Source organism: Osmia bicornis, chromosome 8, assembly GCF_907164935.1.
Source record: "Osmia bicornis bicornis chromosome 8, iOsmBic2.1, whole genome shotgun sequence".
NCBI lineage: Eukaryota > Metazoa > Arthropoda > Insecta > Hymenoptera > Megachilidae > Osmia > Osmia bicornis.
The window spans coordinates 847,589-875,085 of record NC_060223.1 but is presented as its reverse complement, the minus strand read 5'-3'; the positions used below and the strand labels follow the sequence as shown (position 1 = coordinate 875,085).

General features: G+C 37.7%; 2 protein-coding genes across 2 annotated transcripts; both read right to left on the bottom strand.

Annotated features, from left to right (window-relative positions):
* Positions 1-901: 901 nt before the first annotated feature.
* On the bottom strand, positions 902-13,695 carry LOC123988076. Its single transcript, XM_046286855.1, has 5 exons — positions 13,676-13,695; positions 13,540-13,615; positions 1,863-1,909; positions 1,277-1,447; positions 902-914 (listed from the first exon to the last, which is right to left on the bottom strand). Exons 1-5 carry the CDS (start codon positions 13,693-13,695, stop codon positions 902-904), a joined length of 327 nt encoding a protein of 108 aa, XP_046142811.1.
* Positions 13,696-23,348: 9,653 nt separating this feature from the next.
* On the bottom strand, positions 23,349-27,167 carry LOC114881895 (uncharacterized protein K02A2.6-like). Its single transcript, XM_029198778.2, has one exon. The coding sequence runs from the start codon at positions 27,165-27,167 to the stop codon at positions 23,349-23,351; it is 3,819 nt and encodes a 1,272-aa protein (XP_029054611.2).
* Positions 27,168-27,497: the final 330 nt, after the last annotated feature.

The window sequence follows — 27,497 nt, the reverse complement described above, 5'->3', positions numbered from 1 at the left end:
AAAGAAAGGGCCAAAGTTTTTACTAGAATACGTAAAGAAATTGAAGGAGAAATGAATAGGATAAAGGAGAAAACCGAGGCTATTAATAAAATAAAGAAGGAAGAACGAGACAAGACTAAGGAAAAATGGCAGGAGGAGTGGAATATGCTAACTAAAGGAAGGTGGACCTACAGATTAATTCCAAACATAGAAGAGTGGACCGAGAACGGAATGCCAACTCTAAACTTCCATACAATGCAGGCACTAACAGGGAAAGGTGCTTACCTAAATAAATTAAGAAAAGAGAGGTCGCCGAAGTGTTGGTTCTGTGATGACCCGAACGATGATCCGGAGCATACACTCTTCAATTGCCCTAGATGGGAATTAGAAAGACAAGAGCTAGTAAATAATATACACCCTGAAAATTGGAATGTGCAAAACTTTACTAAGCTATTGAAAAACAAAAATATGAATGGTTTTGTGAGAAATTTCCTTGGAAACTGTCTGAAACCAAAAGAAAAATGGGAAAGGCTATACTGGTTAGAAGAAAGAAAAAAGAATAAGGAAAATAATGCCTAAATGATTAAATGCGTACCTGAAACATTAAATATATTTGTAGTTTGGGTCCCACATCAATCACTAATAATCCAGTAAAATTGGCAAGAAAGAATCAGTCTGAATTCTCAATGGGAAGTGTACCCGCAGAAATAAAGGAAATGGGAAATTTCCATGTGAGCAAAAAAAGTAAGAATAAGGTGTAATGATTTGTAAACTGTATATATATGCGTTGTGTATATAAAGAAATCTAAGTGGAGGGCCCATACCTGAATAAACCTGTAGGATACCCACGATACGGAAGGGTAGTCTAAAAACAATGTATGATGTTCCATCTTCGCCTTACTGATTGGTAGTGCGCGACGGTCTAGGAGTTGCCCCTTGGGAATAAGTAGGACGAATACCCAAAAAGAAATGCTAATTAGATGTAGAATTATATAAGAGAGGGAAACAAAGTTTGAATCAGTTCCTCCGCTGATCAGGATACTGGACTGGCTCCATCTAATACGGGTTAGTGGAGGCTGTTATCAGATTTCTAATATACTAAATAGAATTATGGATATTACACTAGGCTTCGCCAACCGGATAAGATTTACTTATTTAGTTATTATACGTAGCTATATATTTATTTTATCTATGGAACGGACCACGAGGCCAAGGGTAGTGACGATACTATAGTATTTATCTATTCAATGTTTAGCTAATTACAAATGGCCTATACAATTGGTACTTAAAGATATACTTGCTTGGTTGCCTGGGTAGTGGAATGAGCACGATACTCAGAAAGTAAGTCGTGATATCAAATATCGACGACATAACACATGGTAACCCGGACAAAGTGTGGGTATTTATTAATCTGGATGCCGGTGGCCTGTTGGCTACGTGATTTCGCAGGTGCACGAGGGTGAATAACCTATAAACGAGCAAAAATATAGTGAGATAATGGTACACAGCGGTAAATGACAAGAGGGAATCAAAGGTAGGAAAGAAAAAGGAAGTGTAGCACGGTGGTGGGCAAAACACACAATGATAGAAATAGGTTGAAGGGATATGAGGCAGTGCCTTTGTAATATTATCGGTGCACAAATGCGGTTGCTTAGTAAATAGAAGATATAATGTTAATTTACATTGACACATGCACACAGACATGCAGGGGTAGTGTATAGAATGCAAATATTGAGCACCAACTACAACAGCACGCCAGTAAACACACTAAAACCTACAACCCGCTATATGAACTGGTTATATTTAACTTAAAGGAGATGCTATAAATATATTTATATTATATTATTTAATAGTTAAGGAAGTGAAGCGAAATAGAAACATACGTGTCAAACAGCGATGAGCGGTAATGGCACCTGGTGTCGACTATAGACTACGGGTAATAGAGATGGGCAACGTGCATTGTGGCTCATAACGGTAACCAAACCTGGGAAAAGTATTCTCTAGAGGATGCGATGAATAGGAAATAAAGGGGAACTAGGGACTCTAAATTGGTAGGGCCTTAGAGTTGTCAAATTCCCAAGGAACCTACGGTGTTCTGCGCGGTGATGACGAATGAGTACCGAAAGTGGGGAAACATACATCATAATTAATTAAAATTACAATTGGTGATTACGAATACGAGGTAAATGAATAAGGGGGGACTAACAGGTGGCCGAAGTAATGCCCACAGGCGGTTCCGGCCTGCCTGGTCTCCGGTAGACAGACATAGGGTAAGTACGAGGGATGCGGTTTTTAGTGGGTATCAGGAGTCCCACACTACCGGGCTTGCACCTCCCCGCTCGGTGTGCATAAAGCATTTGCCACCCCCTCGCCAAACATGAAAAACAAAAAAATAAAAAAGATCAATGTACATATAATAACAGTATCGCTATAACTATATCTGCATTAGATATGTAATATACATTTAATAACGATATCATTATTACTATATCTACGTTGGATCTACTGTAATATACTGATTCCTTCCCAGAGATCAATGTACATTTGATAACAATATCATTATTACTATATCCACATTACATACAATGTAATACACTGATCCCTTCCCACAGATCAATGTACATTTAATAATAACATCGTTGATACTATATCTACATTGGATATAATGTAATATACTAATCCCTTCCCACAGATCAATGCACAGATTGTAACATTATCGTCATTACTATATCTACATTAGACATGTAGTAAACATTTAATAACAATATCATTATTACTATATCTACATTAGATCTATTGTAATATTTTGTGGGATTAAATCAGTATATTAAATTACATCTGATGTAGATATAGTAGTAATGATATTGTTATTAAATGTATATTACATATCTAATGTAGATACAGTAATAACGATACTGTTATTAAATGTACATTGATCTGTGGCAAGGGATCAGTATATTACATTATATCCAATATAGATATTGTTTCTCGAGTACGCGTCCGCGACGAGACTAGCGGATTGCAAGGTGATTCGCGTCAACGAGAGTTGTAAATTCTCGCTACGGTTTGACCGACGCCACGGATCGCGTACTACTCTGCGACCGGTTAAGGAGACAGAGCTCATTAGGGTTGTAATTAATTATGTAAAGATTATGATGGTTATATGTATTTAATGGTTGCACAAGATTTGATGGTTTGACGAGTTACTCTGACTCAAGTATTAACAGTTGTTCGTATGTTTGACTTAACGTATATGTGCTTATGAAGCAAATTGATCGGAGTCTCAACGGAGGCTCTAGAATACGAACGAAGTGACTTGGTCGGAAGACCGACAAGAAGTGTTCAGCGTTTTGTTGGTTTGTCTCTAGTTTCTATTTTCCCTCTCCTGGGTCTTAAGAACGGTCAGATAGGAACCGCAGCGAACCAGCCGAGCCCAACAGCCGCGATGCACATGGGAGCCCTTTGGTTTGGAAAGATCGGTTGTACCCCAGGCAATAAATGAATGAATGCTTTTATGGTCAAGGTGACCGTTGGTGCCTGGGACCGACAACTGGACTGCGTAGACACGTGCATCACACAGGGTCCGTCTAAGACCCGGAAGAGAAGAAGGTTTAGGCCTTTTGTTTAGGCAGTGGAAATAAATGTTCCGAATTCATGGTTTTGGAACCTTCTAAGCCCAGGGTGGTAATTTCTTTAATACGTGATGAACTACCACTCCGGCCAGCTTAGGGTAGTTTTTAAGAGTCATGTTAAATATGACCGATCGTGTTTTCTAAGTTACTGCAATAAACTGTGAAAGCTGCCATGCCGCGTAACAGATATAGTATCAACGATGTTGTTATCAAATGTACATTGATCTGTGGGAAGGGATCAGTATATTACATTATATCCAATATAGATATAGTATCAACGATGTTGTTATCAAATGTACATTGAGCTGTGGGAAGGGATCAGTATATTACCCTATATCTAATGTAGATATAGTAATAATGAAATTGTTACCAATGTACATTGATCTGTGGGATTAAATCGGTATATTACATTAGATCCAATTTAGATATAGTAATAATCATATTGTTATTAAATGCACATTGTTCTGTGGGATTAAATCAGTATATTAAATTACATCTGATGTAGATATATTAATAATGATATTGGTATTAAATGTATATTACATATCTAATGTAGATATAGTAATAACGATACTGTTATTATATGTACATTGATCTGTGGGAAGGGATCAGTATATTACATTATATCTGATGTAGGTATAGTAATATTGATATTGTTATCAAATGTGCATTGATCTGTGGGGACGGATCAGTATATTACATTATATCTAATGTAGATATAGTATAAAGGATATTGTTATTTTATGTACATTGATCCGTGGAAAGGAATCAGTATATTACAGTAGATCTAATTTACATAAAGTAATAATGATATTGTTATTAAGTGTTTATTACAATATCTAATGTAGATATAGTAATGACGATAATGTTACAATCTGTGCATTGATCTGTGGGAAGGGATCAGTATATTACATTATATCTAATGTAGTGTGACCCTTTTGGGAGTTCACTCTATACAATATTCCTTCACAATTGTTGGGCGCCAGCCACTCGCGGTGGCAATCGGAAATTCGGAAAAGGGTTTCAATAGGGGTTGCTACAAGGGGTGGGACTCGGGCACTTTCATCCTTACAATATCGCGGGGGAGTACGCGAGGAGGATAAGCGTGGGAGGGGAGATCTCAGGTCTGGACGGTTCGCTGGAAGTTCGTATACGTTACGCGTGAGGATCCTTTTAGAGGGGAATATTAGGGGTTGGACAAAAAGGGGTTTCGTAAAATGTAACGGAGGAAAACCGGCGCGATACGCGGACACGCAAGTTCGCAATCGAAAGGTCGCCGTTGCCTTGCACTCACTCTTTACAAGTTAATATCGGAAGGGACTTACGTCAACTCCACACACAATCGCACTCCGCTTCTCTAATCGCTCTTTACAAAATCTCTATAAATCTCTACTAATCGCTTGCTGAGATAGCCCAGGGCTCAATGACGGCTCGTCGTCGCGGCAGCGACGACGGGACCGTCGCGGGATGATTTTTGGGGAGGGGATGGGGAATAGGACGGGGGCCTTTTCTGGCAACGGAATAGATTGGTTATCGATCGTCGATCGGCCGGTGTTCGGGTTCGATGGGGCTGGCGGATCTCCGGCTGTGGCGGGTGGACTGAGGTCTTCGGGCTCGGCGACAGATGGATCCGGGTGGAAATTTGTATCAGCTGCTGGGCCGCTTCGTCTCCTTTTCCGAAGACCCATGTTGCGTTTCCTCTCTGGAACGGTTGCAGGTCTGTCGCCGGCCACGGAGCTCCTTTTTGCGGGTGGCCCTTGGTGCCTTCTTTCCGTCGCCTCCATCGGCCCGACACCGGCGCGCGGGGGAAAGGGGTAAGGTGTGAGAAGGGTTAAGGGTCATTTTTAGGTGGGATGTGAGGTGGGAGAAGCGCAGCGATTGTAACGGGGGGGGCACAGGAGTCACCACGTTACAGTAGATATAGTAATAATGATATTGTTATCAAATGTGCATTGATCTGTGGGTAGGAATCAGTATATTACATTAGATAGAATGTAGATATAGTTATAATGATATTGTTATTAAATGTACATTGGTCTGTCGGATTAAATCAGTATATTAAATTACAGCTGATGTAGATATAGTAATAATGATATTATTATTAAATGTACATTGGTCTGTGGGATTAAATCAGTATATTAAATTACACCTGATCTAGATATATTAATAATGATATTGTTATTAAATGTATATTACATATCTAATGCAGATATAGTAATAACGATACTGTTATTATATGTACATTAATCTGTGGGAAGGGATCAGTATATTACATTATATCTAATGTAGATATAGTAATAATGATATTATTATTAAATGAACATCGATCTGTGGGAACAAATCAGTATATTACATTATATCTAATATAGATATAGTGATAACTATACTGTTATTATGTGTACATTAATCTGTGGGAAGGGATCAGTATATTACATTATATCTAATGTAGATATAGTAATAATGATATTATTATTAAATGAACATCGATCTGTGGGAACAAATCAGTATATTACATTATATCTAATATAGATATAGTGATAACTATACTGTTATTATGTGTACATTGATTTGTGGGGAGGGATTAGTATATTACATTACATCCAATGTAGATATAGTATCAACGATGTTGTTATCAAATGTACATTGATCTGTGGGAAGGGATCTGTATATTTCATTATATCTAATGTAGATATTGTAATAATGATATTGTTATTAAATCTATATTACATATCTAATGTAGATACAGTAATAACGATACTGTTATTATATGTACATTGGTCTGTGGGATTAAATCAGTATATTAAATTACATCTGATATAGATATATTAATAATGATATGGTGATTTAATGTACATTGGTCTGTGGGATTAAATCAGTATATTAAATTACATCTGATGTAGATATAGTAATAATGATATTGTTATTAAATGTATATGACATCTCTAATGTAGATATAGTAATAACTATACTGTTATTTTATGTACATTGATCTGTGGGACGGGATTAGTATATTACATTATATCCAATGTAGATATAGTATCAACGATGTTGTTATCAAAGTACATTGATCTGTGGGAAGGGATCAGTATATTATATTACATCTAATGTAGATATAGTAATAATGATATTGTTGTTAAATGTAGATTGATCAGTGGGAAGGAATCAGTATATTACATTAGATCCAATGTAGATATAGTAATAATGATATTGTTATTAAATGTAAGTAGTGGGGCTATGCTGGTTCTCATTCACTTGCGTCAGAATTTTTCTTGTTGACTCAGCATAAATTTTACACCCTCAGCAGAAATATGATACCCCCCACCCCCACACCCCCGTCTTGAACTGAAATTTGACTCCATCGGGGGTGGGGATGGGGGGTATCATATTTCTGGTGAGGGTGTCAAATTTATGCTGAGTCAGCAAAAAAAATGCTGACGCAAGTGAATTAGAACCGGCATAGCACCCTTTTGACCTTGAACTATTTTTGTCGTCACCTATAATACTCCATGACCTTGACACCTACGAGATCCCCACCCCATGACCTTGAGACAAAATCTATTTTTGGCATCGCCCATAACACCCCATCTCACCCCCATGACCTTGAACTGAAATTTGGCACCTATGAGCCCCCCCACCCCATGACCATGAATAGCACCCCACCCGAATTTTTTCTATGTCTTGAAAATGAGGTTTTTGTTGACGCTGCAAATCTGACGCTGCAATATTGAACTGTAATTAAACACCGTCATCAATGACATCCCCATAACCTTCAACTATTTTTGCAGTTTTCATGTTGACGCAGTAAATCTGACACTGCAATTCATGTATGTGTGGGTGCTATCATCATTAGCACAGATTGAACCTTTTTCTCTATGTATGAGATCGAGACTTTGATAAAAATGGGAGAAAATCGGCGATGTGTGTCATATGTAGTTGGATAATCAAAAGTGCATGAATACTTAACGCGTTTGTGAAAAAGAGTGTGTTATATGTAGTTTGATAATCAGAAGTGCATGAATACTTAACGCGTTTGTGAAAAAGAGAAATGGAGACCACGTTACTGCGAGAACTCGAACGCATTGCCGAATTATTGGCGCAACGGGTAATAAACATCAATACCGAAGATGAGCGTTGTGAGGATTGCGCGAAGATGAACGACTGTGCAATCATTCTACCGTCAAATGGGGATAATTTAATAAAGTTTGATAATTTTTGTCACCGAGAACATCATCCATTCATCGTTTACGCCGATTTCGAATGCTTGCTTAAGAAGGTTAACGGCAGCATCAATCAAGAACACTGCAATGCATACCAGCAGCATGAAGCATACAGTGTGGGATATTATTTTCACTGTTCGTACAACGCATCGGTGTGCGAATATCGCACGTATCGGGGTCCTGACTGTGCTGCATGGTTCGTGAATGAACTTGAGAACCTTGTGAGAAAAATTGCGCCATTATTTAATAAGATTGTGCCCATGACAAATTTGACGGGTGATGAAAGAGAAAATTATATGAATGTAACGCATTGTTATATTTGCGAAAAACCGTTCGACATCGACGACACAAAAGTTCGAGATCATTGCCATTTCACTGGTCGGTACCGAGTACCTGCTCATCAGGGATGTAATTTAAATTATAAAAATAAACGTTTTATACTGATAGTGTTTCATAACTTATCGGGATACGATGCACATTTTGTAATAAAAGAATTAGTAACGATTATCGAAAGTTCAACATCAGTATTGCCAATTACAAAAGAAAAATATATTTCATTTTCAACGATTGTGAAACGTTACAAAATTTCGCTTCGATTTATAGATTCATTCAAATCTTTAAGTTCAAGTTTAGATAAATTGAGTTCGTATCTAGAGAAAGACGATATGACGATTTTACGATCGCAATTTAATTTTTTGGATGAAATAAAATTCGATTTGCTTACACGAAAAGGCATCTTTCCATACGATTATGTTACCGATTATATGAAACTGAATGAGACAACATTACCGACATGTGACAAATTTTATAATCAACTAAGCGACTGCGCCGTTTCACCGCAGGATTATGACCATGCGATAAAAGTCAGGCGCAGTTTTAATATAAAAACACTTGGCGAATATAGCGATTTATATTTAAAAACAGACGTTTTATTATTGGCCGACATTTTTGAAAATTTTCGAAGCAGCTGATTGAGAAATTACAAATTGGATCCTGCATATTACTATACTTTACCCGGTTTTATGTGGGATACAATGCTGAAGCACACGCGTATCGAATTAGAATTATTGACAGATATCGATATGCTACTTTTCATAGAGCGCGGCACACGTGGTGGTTTAAGTCAATGTTCTAATCGATACGCAAAGGCCAATAATACATACATGGATTCGTACAATTCCGAAGAACCATCGCGATATTTAATTTATTTCGACGTTAATAATTTGTATGGATGGGCAATGTCGCAGTATCTACCTTACGGCGAGTTTAAGTGGTTAGACGATAATAAAATTAAAACTTTTAACATTCATGCGATATCTGAAAATTCGGACATTGGATATATTTTGGAAGTTGATTTGAAATACCCGCTAGAATTATATGATAAGCATGCAGAATTACCTTTTTGCCCAATATGCGAGAAGCCTTCTAAAGGCAAACATGAAAAACTACTCGCTACAGTTCAGGATAAGCAACGCTACATCATCCATTACCGCAATCTTCAACAATGCTTAAATCATGGTTTAAAAGTTTCTGTAATTCATTGCGTTTTAGAATTTAAACAATCTCCATGGTTTCGCGAATACATTAACTTAAACACGCAACTTAGAACTGTAGCTAAAAATGATTTTGAAAAGAATTTATTTAAATTAATGAATAATGCAGTCTTTGGTAAAACTATGGAGAACGTTAGAAATCATGTAGACGTTAAATTAGTTACAAAATGGGAAGGTAGATACGGGGCCGAGGCCCTGATATCAATACCAAATTTTCATAGCAGATCAATATTTTCGGAACATTTGGTCGCAATAGAGATGTGAAAGTTGGAAATTAAATTTACAAAACCCATTTATGTTGGTATGTGTATTCTGGATATGTCAAAAACATGTTTGTACGAATTCCATCATGATTATGTTTGGCCGAAATTTAAACATCTTTGTAAAATATTATACACAGACACAGACAGTCTTATATACGAACTGGAATGTGATGACATATACGTTGTAATGAAACACGATATACATCGGTTTGACACGAGCGACTATACCGAGGACAATGTTTACAGTATGCCACGAGTAAATAAAAAAGTACCGGGATTAATGAAGGATGAAAATAATGGGTGTATAATGACTGAGTTTGTCGGACTTCGGTCGAAAATGTATGCTTTGCACGTAGAGGGCAAGCGGGACACGAAAAAAGTGAAGGGTGTCAAAAGTAACGTAATTAGGAAAACTATTCCCTTTGATGATCATACACATTGCTTGTATGATCGTTTAGAAGTGCATCGTGAACAGAGATGTATTCGTTCAAAATTGCACAATGTATATTCTATGTGTGAAGAAAAGAAGATGACATATTGCCATATCTACATTAGATATGTAATCTACATTTAATAACAATGTCATTGTTACTATATCTACACGACATATAATGTAATATTCATTTAACAACAATATGATTGTACATTTATCTACATGAGATATAATGTAATATACATTTAATAAGAGTATCATTATTGGCATATCTACATTAGATATGCTATATACATTTAATAACAATGTCATTATTACTATATCTACATGAGATGTAATGTAATATTCATTTAACAACTATATGATTGTACATTTATCTACATGAGATATAATGTAACATATATGCAATAAGAATATCATTATTGGCATATCTACATTAGATATGTAATATACATTTAATAACAATGTCATTATTACTATATCTACATGAGATATAATGTAATATACATCTAATAAGAATATCATTATTGGCATATGTACATTAGATATGTAATATACATTTAATAGCAATGTCATTATTGCTATATCTAAATGAGATGTAATGTAATATACATTTAATAACAATATAATTGTTGCTATATCGACATCAGATAGGTTACATACATTTAATAACAATGTCATTATTACTATATCTACAAGAGGTATAATGTAATATACATTTAACAAGAATCCCATTATTGGCATATCTGCAAGAGACATGTAATATACATTTATAACAATGTCATTATTACTGTATCTACATGTACCAAATGTACATTTAATAACAATACCATTATTACTATATCCACATTAGATACAATGTAATGTACTGGTCCCTGCCCACAGATCAATGTACATATAAGAGCAATATCGTTATTACTATATCTACATTAGATATAATGTAGTATACTGATCCCTTCCCACAGATCAGTGTACAATTAAAACCAACATCGTTGATATTAAATGTACATTGGATAAAATGTAATATACTAATCCCATCCCTCAGATCAATGTTCATTTAATAACAATATCATTATTACTATATCTACATTAGATATAATGTAATATACTGATCCCTTCCCATAGACCAATGTGCATTTTATAACAATATCATTATTACTATATCTACATTAGATATAATGCAATATACTGATGCCTTCCCACAGCTCAATGCATAAATTGTAATATTATCGTCATTACTGTATCTATATTAGATATAATGTAATACACTGATCCCTTCCCACAGATCAGTGCATAGATTGTAACATTATCGTCATTACTATAGCTACATTAGATATAGTGTATATTACATGATATCTAATGTAGATATAGTAATAATGATATTGTTATCAAATGTACATTGATCTGTGGGAAGGGATCGGTATATTACATTAGAGCCAATGTAGATATAGTAATAGTGATGTTGTTATTAAATGTACATTGGTCTGTGGAATTAAATAAGTATATTAAATTACATCTGATGTAAGTATAGTAATAATGATATTGTTATTAAATGTACATTGGTCTGTGGGATAAAATCAGTATTCCAAATTACATCTGATATAGATATAGTAATAATGATATTGTTATTAAGTGAACATTGATCGGAGGGAAGGGATTAGTATATTACATTATATCCAATGTAGATATAGTAATAACGATATTGTTATTAAATGAAAATAGCTCTCTGGGAACAAACCAGTATATTACAATATATCTAATGTAGATATAGTAATAGCGATACTGTTATTATATGTAAATCGATCTGGGGGAAGGCATTAATGTATTACATTATATCCATTGTAGATATTATCCGTTGTACATCCATTGTACATATTACATTGTAGATATAGTATCAACGATGTTGTTATCAAATGTACATTGACCTGTGGGAGGGATTAGTATATTACATTGTATTCAATGTAGATATGGTGTCAACGATGTTGCTTTTAAATGTACATTGATCTGTGGCAAGGGACCAGTATATTACATTGTATCTAATGTAGATAAAGTACTAATGATATTGTTATCAAATGTACATTGATCTGTGGGAAGAAATCAATATATTACATAAGATCCAATGTAGATATAGTAATAGTGATATTGTTATTAAATGTTTATTACACATCTACTGTAGATATAGTAATAACGATACTTTTATTATATGTACATTGATCTGTGAGAAGGGATCAGTATATTACACTATATCTAATGAAGATATAGTAATAATGATATTGTTATCAAATGAACATTGTTCTGTAGGTATAAATCGGTATATTACAATTATATGTAATGCAGATATAGTAATAACGATACTGTCATTATCTGTTCATGGATCTGTGTGAAGGGATTAGTATATTACATTACATCCAATGCAGATATGGTATCAACGATGTTGCTATTAAATGTACATTGATCTGTGGGAAGAAACCAGTATATTACATTATATCTAGTTTAGATGTAGTATTAATGATATTGTCTTTAAATGAAGATTGGTCTGTGGGTATAAATCAGTATATTACATTATATCTAGTGCAGATATGGTAACAATGATATTGTTATTAAATGTTTATTCCATATCTAATGTAGATATAGTAATGACGATTCTGTTACTATCTGTGCATTGATCTTTGGGTAGGAATCAGTATATTACATCATATCCAATGTAGATATAGTAATAATGATATTGTTATTATATGTACATTGTTCTGTGGGATTAAATCAGTATATTAAATTACATCTGATGTAGATGTAGTAATAATGATATTGTTATTAAATGTATATTACATATATAATGTAGATATAGTAATAACGATACTGTAATTATATGTACATTGATCTGTGGGCAGGGATTAGTGCAATAATGATATTCGTATTAAATGTATATTGCATTATATCTTATGTAGATATAGTAATAATCACATTGCTATTAAATGTATACTACGTTTGCGATGTAGATATCAAGGGTTAGCCCCGACTCTGGGACGAGTCATTCTTCGCATACTCGGGTACTCAGTCCCATTCCACGTCGTACAAGACGATTTTAGCATTCCCCATGATGGGATCTTAGGAGCTGATTTTCTTCATTACCATGCAGCGAAGGTTGATTATTCAAATAAAACAATCAGATGGAACGAGTGGACCATCCCTTTTTACACTCACAATGTTATTACATTGTAACGAAGGTCCGTAACTCCAATAAATATATATGTGCTACACCCGAATGAGAAAACGGGGTACATCCAACTGTACATTTTTAAAAAAGGTGTCTTTTTCGGGCGCTGTGCTGTTACAAATAACCAAGGTTGTACACATGTACTGTGCTACAACAGAACTACCAAGGACGAAACTGTCGAGGTACCGGTCGTTGAGTCGATTCCATACATCACTATAAACCAGCCAACGTCTCATGTTAACACTTACAACACCCGACAAGAAGCAGACGGAACTACGAGAATCGACCTGATCCTGGAACAACTGCGTCTGGAACATTTGAACCCTGAAGAAAGGGACCACGTTATTAACTTAATAAGGAACTACCCAGAATGTTTTCACTTACCAGGCGATCCACTCTCTCATACGAAAGGTGTTAAACACCGCATCGGAACAACTGACGACATATCGATTAACTCTAAGCAATATCGGTTTCCAATAATCCACAAAGAAGAAATAAACCGTCAAGTCCAGGAGTTAATACGTGATGGCATAGTAAAACCATCAACATCACCATATAATTCACCCATTTGGATTGTGCCCAAAAAACCCGATTCCACTGGGAAGAAAAGGTGGAGGGTTGTAATTGATTTTGGGGCATTGAACGAAAAAACTGTGGGAGACGCCTACCCACTACCAAACATCACCGAAATTCTCGATCAAGTTGGTGGAGCAAAGTATTTCAGCGTTTTGGATTTAGCCTCTGGTTTTCACCAAATACCTATGGACGAGCGAGACGCCCCAAAAACCGCATTTTCAACGCCGTATGGTCACTACGAGTTTACGCGTATGCCCTTTGGACTGAAAAACGCCCCAGCGACTTTCCAAAGATATATGAATAACTTACTTACCGGTCTTCAGGGCTGGGAACTGTTTATATACATGGACGACTTCGTCGTCTATGCCTCTTCACTCCAGGAACACCAAATTAAATTTACGAGACCTATGGAACGATTAAAAGAAGGAAACGTCAAACTCCAACCCAATAAATGCGAATTTTTAAGAAAGGAGGTCGCATATTTAGGACACATTCTCGGTGAAGATGGTGTAAAACCCGACCCTAAAAAGCTGGAAGCGGTACGACAATTCCCGCTACCCAAGAATCCAAAACAAACTAAACAGTTCCTAGGTCTCACCGGATACTATAGAAGATTTATAAAAAACTACTCCAAAATTGCAAAATCATTAACAGATCTATTAAAGAAGGACAAACCATTTAAATGGACAGAAAACCAGCAAAAGGCCTTCGATACCCTACGCGACACACTATGTAAGGCACCCATCCTACAGTTTCCCGACTTCACTAGACCTTTTATTTTAACAACCGATGCATCTGGCTACGCAATAGGTGGTATTCTGAGCCAGGGAGATATAGGAAAAGACCTTCCCATCGCGTACACGTCGAGAGTTCTCAACCCACACGAACAAAAGTATTCGACTATTGAAAAGGAGTGTTTGGCAGTAGTGTACAGCATCAACCATTTCAGACCCTATTTATATGGAAGGAGGTTTAAGGTAGTCACAGATCATAAGCCCCTAGTATGGCTAAATAACATCAAGGACCCGACATCTAGGCTCTGGAAATGGAAACTAAAGTTATCCGAATACGAATATGAGGTTTGTTATCGGCAAGGAATCACCAATCTCAATGCGGACGCTTTATCCCGCAATCCCCCAGAACCACGGATACTACCCATCGACGTATCTCCATCAGACGACGACGTGCTACACCCATCAAACTGTGAACCAAGACCTTTGACTCCATCTCCAGAATCCCATCGAAATCTTAACAAAAGGAAACGCTCAGAATCACCAACGTCTCTCGAACCACCCGAGAAAGAACCAAGACCTTTGACTCCATCTCCAGAATCCCATCGAAATCTTAACAAAAGGAAACGCCCAGAATCACCAACGTCTCTCGAACCACCCGAGAAGGAACTAAGACAAACTACAGAACCTGATATATCCATGGAAACACAGCCAGGCCCATCAACTTCAAATGACTACCAACCCGAAGACCAGCCACCTCGCGATAACATAGAAGACGAGGAAGAGGATCGAGATTCATCCGAGTCCACTGATACCGCGACTGAACCCGAATCAGATGAATCATTGTTCGATTCTGCATCAGAGCTCGAAGTTTTAAAACTTACTCGTACGAAGGAACCACTAATCCTTCAAAAGGATAACCTTGTCGTATTTTTGACTCATCAGGGCACACCGGCGTGCGAAGGCGCTAAAGAACTACAAGCAGCGGGGTTACTTCCTGATCCCACTGACATTCTTCCGGATACACCCAACGTAAAACCTAACGGCAATCATTATATTATATCGGTCCCAATACAGGAAAGACCGACAGCACCGATAACAACAACTCAAGCACTCACCGGGTTACGTATTATTAAGTCCGTGTTGGACGAACTCGATCTCAAAAGCTTTTCGATTAGAGAATCTCATTCCCTTGGAGATGTTTCCTGGTATCTCGTAGATAAGAGATTAAGAGAATTGTTGAAAGATTATCGTATTATAGTTACGTATTGCTTGGGCAGTATTCGAGTTCCTCCAACTGACCAAAGACAGAAAATTATAGCTGAAACTCATGATTCTGTAATTAACGGACACAAAGGAATTACAAAAACGCTGGAAAGAATTCGCCAAAAATATACTTGGCCCGGTATGAAAAATCAAGTTCAACAATACGTTCAGTCTTGCAAAATTTGCCAACTAAAGAAATTGACGCGTGTAAAAACAAGGCAACCGATGGTTATCACAGATACACCGGGGCGCGCCTTTGATAAGGTAGGGAATATGTACATACTAACAATACAAGACCTGCTTACCCAGTACTCCATTGCTGTACCCCTTAAAAACACATATTCAATTACTATTGTTGACCAAATTTTGAAACGATTAATTTGTGCATTTGGAGCCCCGAAGGTCATACTAACCGATCAGGGACCCAACCTGATTTCTTCCGTGATAAACTATCTTGCAAAGCGATTCAATATCAAGCAGTGTAAGACTACCACGTATAGACCACAATCTAATGGCTCCCTTGAAAGATCTCATCATGTTTTAACCGAATATTTGAAGGTACAGACCAATAAGGGCAGAGAATGGGATACTTGGCTTGACCTTGCTATGTTTTCTTATAATACGAGCGTTCATGAGGGAACCCATTATACCCCACACGAATTAGTATTTGGCAGAACCGCTAGAATTCCGAGTTCGGAACCGCAACTTGACAATCGAATAGGGATCACTTATTTTGAATATTTAAACAATTTATTCGAAACATTAAGTGAAATTCAAGATAAAGCACGCCAAAATCTGATACAGGCTAAGGTTAGATCCAAAAGATGTTATGACGCTAGACTAAATGTTCAAGAATTCCACCCAGGCGAATGGGTTTACGTACTAAAAGAACTAACTAGCAAGTTAGACAATCAATACCATGGCCCACATCAGATTTTGGAAGTTTTACCTCCGCGTAACATAAAAATTAGGATTAAGAATAAAGATAAAATCATTCACCAGAATAAATGTAAAAAGGCGAAATAAGATCATTACCCACAGGATGTATTCTTGCCTCATCTTTGTCTTCATCGTGCCGATGACACTGCAACCCACGGAAAGCCTCATCGGATTCGACTGTGGAGGACCAACAATGAATCATACGACCGTGACACTGCTAGACCTGGAAGAATGCCGTTCTCCGGGCCCCGAGATCAAGACCACCAACGTGTACATACAGTTACTCCAGCTATCCGAGTACGACCACGCTGACGTCACTCAATGCCAAGTCAACATAAAAAGGATTGTTTACTACTGCGGCATGCACTCGCATTTATCAGCCGTTCAGAATGGCTTAGCAGAATATATGCAGGAAATCAGCAGAGCGTCGTGTTAACGCCTACACGCAGAAGGTACGCTCTCACTAGGAGGTTCGCTTATTGCAGGAATCTCCCCAAATTCCACTACGCATCGTACTATCAACCTCGCGGGGTCGGTAGGTTCCGATGGAACCTGTGCAGGAACCACCTACTCTGACCCTTACGGGACACGGACTAATGTCTTCGTACAAGCAACCGTCGAAATTAGACTACGCAATCAAGCAGCACGAATCAAAATTAACACTGGGAAAATTATTCTACCATCTGGAACAGTTTGCGATTTGGCCGCAGCATCATGCATCGATTACGACTCTGGATATACGTTTTGGCAACCCCTACCTTCCGATACGTGCGAGCTGAGGTCCTATGACGTCCTTTACGAGGGATTAGCTAACAAAGCAGAAGAAGAATCAATGGAACGACACCCCATCATTTATAGCCTCACCACTAGCGAGATAACTTTCGCTTTAGCCAAAACTGGCGAACACCGCATGTGCGGTTATTCAATCATAACCACCGAACATCCAAGGCTATTCATCATCGAAACCAGTAAAGGCAACCCCATAATCAGGCGGAAACCAACACCTGTTGACAATCTAGACATCTTTACGTACATAAATTCAAAATTTATCTACGTTGAAAAACACATAAGGAACCAGCTCACGTCATTGTACCGCAGCATCGTTCTACAAAAATGTGAAGCCGAGAACCAAATTTTAAGAAATGCGCTTTCGTTAGTCACTCTTGTCCCGGAAGAATTCGCGTACATAGTTACAAAGAAACCCGGCTACATAGCTGTTAACGCCGGCGAAGTCATCCACATCCTCCAATGCATCCCCGCAAACGTCAAAGTAAGGAAGACTGAGGAATGCTACAATGAACTACCAGCGATACACAACAATGAAACCTACTTCCTGGCACCAAAAACAAGAATTCTGAAGAGATTTGGCACCAAACGTCAATGCAACCCATTGCTACCAACGATCTACAAGGTAGAAGAACAGTGGGTTAAATTAACACCATCCCCACTGATCACCGCAGCTCCGCAGAAAACAAAACCAATTTCTCAATTAAATTGGAATTATTTAACGCCAACGTCGCTAGCTACTAGCGGCATTTATTCGCAATCAGAACTACAACGTCTACGTGATCACATTATGTTTCCTGCTGAAAAACCTGCCGTCATCCATGAAATCGCACGAGGAGTCACCAACTCGGGTATATCATCAAGCTCCATCTCATTCGTCGACCTGCTCGACGAGCATTCTATAGAAAGGGTAGCAAAATCTGCAATTGGCAAGATATGGAATGGATTCACTGAATTTGGATCAATAAGCGCTGCAATTCTCGCACTTTTCATTATCTTCAAATTTCTTAAAGCATTAATAGACACCTTGCTAAACGGATACACGTTACACTCGGTACATGGCTGTAGTCTCCATATACTAGGTGCAATATTCTCATCCATCACGCATCTCCTTATCCACCTGGGTCGCAGTCCATCACGGGATCCAACGGCGGCAGCAACCACAACAGCAACAGCAACAAAACATAGTGAGCCCAGTGAGCCCGATCCAGAAGACGCTGGTCCCTCATCAACACCAATCAATCTACAGAAATTGAAAATATATTGTTCGGAGTGAGTGTGCGACTTTAAAGCAACTAGAACTACATTTTCTTCTCATATGGGAAATAAATTTTGGACATAGTGCCCAAAATTTATTTCTCCCGGGGAGGGAGGTGTTGCATACTAATAACCCCCCCCCCGAGTACAAACCTTTTTTTTCCACTCACCCATATATTAATCGTTATATTATACTTACATTTCTCTATTATTAACCACGCTTTACACGTATATACACGTATACTCACCTTTGATATAACATTATATATATATATACATATACACTTACTGATATTGGGTAGCTCTGCCGCATTATACTCACCTTTGTAAAGGGAACCACTGTAGATAGAGAACCCTGAGAAGAGCATCTAGAATTTTCTTATTCATAATCAACATCCGCTCCCATGCTCCTCAAGTAACGTCTGCCACTAATAAACTCGTGTGCAGTATCTATAGCTGATGAGTTAGCATCAGAAGATGACCAGCTCTGAGAACGCTGACGGCCGATAAGCCCATCAGTTACTTACCTCAGCATCCCTTTTAATACAAATAGAGGGCCCAGGGCCCACTCTCAGTAGTTTTACCAGAGCCGTTCATCTTGTGCACATCAAGCCTAAAAAGTAATCTACAGTAGTTCTCTACGAGTCTTTAACCCTAAAGCGTGATCTACCGCAGTTCTTCACGAGTCTCACCATCTTATAACTATATGTAAGTCGTTATATTATATTAACTATCCATTATTGTACTCTGTGGATTTTATTCCGACCATACATCTCCACCTCCAATCCTACGTACGGAATCTCGCACACCCTAAATTATTCGCGACTACTACCCTCCTCTAAATCGATTCCGATTACTTGCGGTGCTCTACAATAAGGCCCGACGTACTTCAATTATTATTTTATCATATCCACTACTTGATTCTTATTCGATTTCTATACTCTTCCATCCGCCTGGCAGCGCTCAAAAGAGTCGCGTCGGCTTTTACAGTCTAACCTGGCTGCGCTCGCCGGAGTCGCACCGGCCTCTAGCACCTGTCTGGCAGCGCTCACAGGAGTCGCGCCGGCTTTCCACCCTGGAGCTGGTAGCGCACGTAGGAGTCGCACCGTCGTCTGTACAACACCACTACTGCGCTATATTGTGCGATGAGTAAGAATCGAGTAAGTAACTAGATGATTTATGACTAGTTCATTTTACTTACGATTTATTCTATTACACGTTGCGGTCTTTGTAGTTTAAGCGCACTAAGCGCCCCAATAAAAGGAAACGTCGCGGAGGAGTTAAACACCGAGCTCGAGACGCCTATAAACGTCGCGTTCGCGAACTGATAAAAGAGTTGAACGCTCCGCCTCCAAGCTCATCCGCCAACCCTCGCCGTTGTCTGAGGCCCCGACCATCCGTCAGGGCCCTCCGTCACCGGAACTTATCGACCTAACGACCGAATCGGGAGACGAAGTCGGAGATCCAGGTCCCGCTTCACAGGAACCGTCTCCCCTCCCCGAGCTCAATACCGACGACGCTATCAAGGTGAACAATCACCACGAGATTCCGGACGATATCCTGAACCTTCATATCAACGAATATACTAATATACAGAATAACATAATACCTGCTCCGAAATACCACTGGTGTGAGCAAGCCTCGGAGGTGTATGGGGATTTTGAATAGAATTTAACAATCCGCTACTTGATATACTTTCATTTCGACTTTCCTTGCCCTTACCGAATCACAAACCCTGTAGGGACGTGTATTCGTCTACCAGGTCCCTTTGATGATTCGGCAGACCCTCCCGAAACGAGACGTAAATTCAAATCGATTCATCTAATCTTTCTACATACCTCTTCCGTTCTCACGGTAGCGTGCGTCCGAGCCGCTCCGGACCCGTGGCCGTAACAGTATTAATGACATTGTTATTAAATACATATTACGAAGCTAATGTAGATATGCCAATAATGATATTCTTATTAAATGTATATTACATTATATCTCATGTAGATATAGTAATAATGACATTGTTATTGAATGAATATTACATGTCTCTTGCAGATATGCCAATAATGGTATTCTTATTAAATGTATATTACATTATACCTCTTGTAGATATAGTAATAATGACATTGATATTAAATGTATGTAACCTATCTGATGTCGATATAGTAAAAATTATATTGTTATTAAATGTATATTACATTACGTCTCATCTTTATGACATCTTTATAATGTTAGTACGGCGTCGGAACTTTGAAATATCTGGATATATCTCGAAAACTACCGATCTGACCAAAAAATGTCATAGAACATAAATAGTAGGAAATTTAATTTTCTACAAAAAAGGTCTCTCAACATTTTGCCATAGCTCGCACCGTTTCCGAGATATTTGCCTTTATAATGTTGGTGCGGCTTCGGAACATTTAAATATCTCGATATATCTCGAAAACTACGCATCTGATCAAAAAATGTCATAGACCGTTAGTAGTAGGAAATTTAATTTCCTACAAAAGAGATCTCTCAACATTTTCCAATAGCTCGCACCGTTTCCGAGACATTTACAGATTTACATGAAGGAAAGGGGCGTCACGCACATATTCCGAGATATTTCTTCTTCTTCTTGTTCTTCTTCTGCACAGCTGCGCTGGAAGTGGCATTCACAGCTTCGAATAGTGCAGAGTTACCTCAAAGAAAGGGGCCACGGTGTTTCTTCATCTTTATAATGTTTGTACGGCGTCGGAGCTTTGAAATATCTCGATATATCTCGAAAACTAGGCATCTGATCAAAAAATGGCATACAACATAAATAGTAGCAAAATTAATTTCCTACAAAAAAGGTCACCAAACATTTTGCCATAGCTCGCACCCTTCCCGAGATATTTGCAGATATACCTGAAGGAAAGGGGCGTCACGCACATATTCCAAAATATTTCTTCTTCTTGTTCTTCTTCTGCACAGCTGCGCTGGAAGTGGCATTTACAGATATAGTAATAATGATCTTGTCATCAAATGTACATTGATCTGTGGCAAGGAATCAGTATATTACATTAGATCCAATGTAGATATAGTAATAATGATATTGTTATTAAATGTATATTGGTCTGTGGGATTAAATCAGTATATTAAATTACATCTGATGTAGATATAGTAATAATGATATTGTTATCAATTGTATATTACGTATCTAATGTAGATATAGTAATAACGATACTGTTGTTATATGTACATTGATCTGTGGGGAGGAATCAGTATATTACATTAGATCCAATGTAGATATAAGAATAATGATATTGTTATTAAATCTACATTGATCTGTGAGATTAAATCAGTATATTAAATTACAATTATAAAATGTACATTGATCTGTGGGAAGGGATCATTATATTACATTAGATCCAATGTAGACATAGTAATAATGATATGGTTATTAAGTGATTATTACATATCCAATGTAGTATTAGTGTTGACGATAATGTTACAATCTGTGCATTGATCTGTGAGATGGGATCAGTATATTTCATTATATCTAATGAAGATATGTAATATACATTTACTAACAATATCATTGTTAATATATCTAATGTAGATATAGTAATAACGATACTGTTATTATATGTACATTGATCTGTGGGGAGCGATTAGTATATTACATTATATCCAATATAGATATAGTATCAACGATGTTGTTATCAAATGTACATTGATCTGTGGGGAGGGATCAGTATATTACACTATATCTAATGTAGATATAGTAATAATGACATTGTTATTAAATCTATATTACATATCTAATGTAGATATAGTAATAATGATATTGTTATTAAATCTATATTACATATCTAATGTAGATATAGTAATGACGATACTGTTATTATATGTACATTGATCTGTTTGAAGGGGTCAGTATATCAGGAGACTCGGTAGAGTCTCCACGCCAAGTAGTTTAGGCCGAAGGCTGGTCCGCCGGCGACAGCAAGACTCTACCGAGTATATTATCCCGAAGCAGAGCGTTTTGAGCGTTGTGCAAAAAATAATTTGGTATTACAGGAAAAGTACGCAATTGAACTTCATTCTAATAACACAATCTGTGTCGGCTCGTCTTTCTCTTTCTTTTGAGCCTAATAACACCTCAATTGGTGCATTTATTTATGAGATATTAATTATTTTTTTATCGATTGTTGTAGTTTATTTAATTATAAAACGTAACTTTATTATCAATTGTATAATGTTGTACATGTGCTTTCATTCTGTTCTAATTACAACTTACTACCACTCACGCCATCTTGCTTGCCCCTGCTTGCGCACGCACCCACACATCCATGTATCAACATCTTTCCATAACACCTCCCCTTTTTATAACACAAAATAATCTGAGAATAAACTTATACTTTGAAATTCAACATTTGAACTTAACCTAATCTACGTTTAAAACTTTTGAATTGAACCTAACCCTAGACTTACTCTAACTTAAACTTGAATTTTAACCATAATTTCACTGAGCCTCGTTCTACAACTTAATTGTCCTCTCGATACCGAACTGGCAAGCGTATCTCCCTCTTTGGCCTTTGTACTATTTCTTTTTGTCCCGACATTTCTATTTGACTGGCCTCCTCCTTTATTTCTTCCATTTTATCCTGTTGTCCTTCTTCTCTTACTCCTCTCGGCATCAAATGAAACTCATTTCTGACAAATTTCTTTCCATTCTCTTCCTTGACTATATATGAGCGCGGTGTACCCGCTTTCTCAACAATCGTCCCTGGGATCCATTCTGCCTGCGGTAGCTTCTTGAACATCACTTCTCTCCCTGCTGTTAGCTCATGCCTTTTTCTTGCCTGTCGATCATAGTACACCTTTGATTGCTCTCTCAACTGAATGAGGATCTGTCTGTCTTGGACACATGTTATCCTTGGTTTCAGGTACTCAAATGTGCACGGGATATTTGTTCTGAGATTTCGTGACATCAGATTAGACGCTGGTGAGTGCACCTTACCTCTTGGTGTATTCCTAAAATTTAGCAATGCCAGAAAGATATCTTCTCCTGCATCCAATGCCTTCTTAAACAGCATCTTTGTTGACTTGACTGCGTTCTCCGCTAGACCATTTGATCGTGGATAATGCGGACTCGACTTAACATGTTTGAAGGTCCATTCTCTAGTAAATTTCTTAAACTTTTCGGAGTCAAAATATAATGCTCCATCAGTGTAGAGAATCTGTGGAATTCCATACCTTGCAAAAACTGACTTAATAGCAGCTATAACCGCTTCACTGGTTAAACTTGATAATGTAATCACCTCAATAAAATTGCTCAGTGCATCAACCAGTACCAAATAATTCTTGCTTCTGAGTTCAAAAAGATCACACGCCACCTCCATCCACGGTAGTAACGGAATCTCCTTACTCTTCAATTCTGACCTGACATTGCTGGGCCTGTACTTCAGACAGGTTTCACAGGATTGTACAAACCTTCTTATATCCTGATTGATGCCAATCCAAAACATGCCCAAGTCAGCCTTGCTAATCATTCTGCTTATACCTGGGTGCCCCGTATGTAATATCTTCAACATTCTTCCTTTTAAACTTCGCGGTACCAACACCCTGTTTCCTCGAAAAACCACATTTCTGCTTTCATTCATTTCATCTTTAAATTCCGCAAAGGGTTTACATTCCTCCACTATATCCTTGTAATATTTTGGCCATCCCTCTTTTATATAAGTCTTTAAGTATTGTATCGTCCTATCCTTTCTCGACTCCTCATAAAATAACTTCCAGTCTTCCTTATTCATTGGTAACTCATTGATCAATAAAGCAATCTGTAATTCTCTTTCCTCTTCTAAGTCATTCATCTCATTATTATGCTCCTCATGTATAACATCCCTAGAGAGGGTATCAGCTATCTGCATCTGTTTTCCTGGTGTATAGCTTAAATTAAAACAATATGGTTGTAATCTCAACAGCATTCTTTGTAGTCTTGTCGGTACAACGTGAAGGGGCTTTTTTATCAGGCCTAGTAACGGTTTATGATCCGTTTCAACTTGCACCTGCTTCTTTCCAAAGATATATAGTTCAAATTTTTCCATACCAAAACAAACCGCTAATAATTCTTTCTCAATTTGTGAATATCTTGTCTGTACTTCCGTTAAAGCCCTAGATGCATAGGCTACCGGTTTTCTTTCTTGTAATAATACAGCCCCCACCGCCGTAGAGCTCGCATCCACACTTATTTCAATTTCTTTTTCCTCGTCATAGAGTCCCAGTACTGGTTCACTGGTTATTATTTTTTTAAGTTTATTGAATACCTCATCATGAATTGGGAGCCATATAAATATAACATCATCCTTTAGGAGCTCCCTCAGTGATGCTGTGAGCTCACTGTAGTTTGGAATAAATTTCGCCACGTAATTAAACAAACCCAGTATTCGCTGGAGCGATTTCTTATCAGTAGGTTTCTTCAGCCCTTCCACCGCTTTTATTTTTTCATTCGCTACTGATATTCTCGTTGGACTGATATTGTGACCCAAAAACTCCACCTTACTAGCATTAAATATACATTTTCCTGGATTAAAAATTCCTTTCCGTCTAGCAGTTTGCAATACTTCCATCAAGATTTCTTTTAGCTCTTCCTCTGATTCAGCCCATATTAGCAAATCATCCTGATAGGATGCTACGTTTCGAATACCTTCCACTGTTTGCGCAATAATTCTGTGACAGATTTCAGGTGCGCTCTTCAACCCAAACGGAAGTCTGTTAAACGAGTATCTGCCCCAGTGAGTCTGAAATGTACACAATTTCGAGCTTCCTTCGTCTAATGGAACCATCCAAAATCCCGACTGCGCATCCAATTTACAAAAAACTTTTGCATTTTTTAGCCTTGCTACAATTTCCTCGAACTTTGGAAACATATAATGTTCCCGCTTAATAGCCCTATTCAATGGCCTCGGATCTAAGCATATTCTAAGTGTTTTGTCTTTTTTCATTACCACAACCATCTGACTGACCCATTCCGTAGGCTCTGTTATCCTTTTAATTATACCCTTCGCTTCCATTCGATCTAGTTCCTCTTTTACCGACGAGAACAGGGTATACGGTATCCTACGAGCCGGAGCAACCACCGGCTTAATGCTCTTATCCAATCTTATCTTGCAACACTGTTGTACCAGGCCCACTGATCCATCAAACAGGTCATTATACTTCTTTGGTACAAAGTTATTTTTTTCTAAGATATCCACTCTTTTAATTAATCCTAACCGCTCCGATGCCTCTAACCCTAGGATATTCTCATAGTGTTCTTTCGTTATAAAGAAATTGAAGTTGCTCTTAACGTCTTTGAATTGACATCTTAACGAACATTTGCCCATAATTTCAACGATATCCTTGGTAAAGGATTTAACTACCACCTTCGTCTGTTCTAATTGTTCTTTGGTGAATCCCAAGCTCAAGTATTGCTGAAGACTCATGATATTGCAGGCTGCCCCCGAGTCTACTTTGTATGCTATGGGCCTTCCATTAATATGTAATATCACTTTATACCAGTCTGTTGTCTCTTTATCATTAATCGACCCTATTTCAACTTCTAAGATTTCTATCTCATCCTCACCTTCTGCTGTTTCCACACAGTTAACCTCTTTTTTATTTTTGCTGCACACTTTCGCAAAATGATTCCTTTTTTGACAATGACTACAAACTTTACCATAAGCTGGGCATCGTCCCCATTCATGAGTATATCCACAGTATCTGCAAGTAATTTTCTTGCCCGGTGCCCTCTTTTTAACAGTATCAACTGTCATTTCCATTGCCTCTTCTTTAATATGCATTGTTTTCACATGTTCCGCTACCACCGCACGGGTACGACAAATTTCCATAGCTTTTTTGATGTCCAACATTTCTGTTCGGAGCAGTTTTTCCTGTAGACCCTTATCTGAAATGCCGCTAACAAATATGTCTTTAATTAGTTCCTCCTTTAACGCACCAAACTGACACGTTTTGCTTAAATTCTTTAATGCCACCATAAACTGTTCATGTGACTCTTCCTGCTGTTGTTTTCTATTGAGAAACACAAACCTCTCATATGTGACATTTGTCTGTGGCAGAAAATACTCGTCAAAATGTCCAATTACAACTTGCAACTCTGGCGATTCCAATGCAAATGATGCATATATTTCATTAATTTCCTCACCACCCGCATGGAGTAAAATCGCTATCTTTCGCTTTTCCGCTACTGAATCATAAAATGCTGTAATATAATTGTCAAATTGCCTCTTAAACCTTTTCCAATTTGCCGCCGCATTTCCTTCCATGCGAAATGGTTCCAACTCATTGTTTCCATGAGACGCCATCATTTAGGTTATACCTTTATAATCCTGTGTTATCAATTCAATCCTATTATCAGTCTTACTTTATATTTACTAATATTCATTTGTTTTACCGCTGTCACCATGTTGTAGTTTATTTAATTATAAAACGTAACTTTATTATCAATTGTATAATGTTGTACATGTGCTTTCATTCTGTTCTAATTACAACCTACTACCACTCACGCCATCTTGCTTGCCCCTGCTTGCGCACGCACCCACACATCCATGTATCAACATCTTTCCATAACATCGATAAATTTCGATCAGTTTCATTAGCACCTACGTTATGCCTACGTCAGCGTGGATTACACA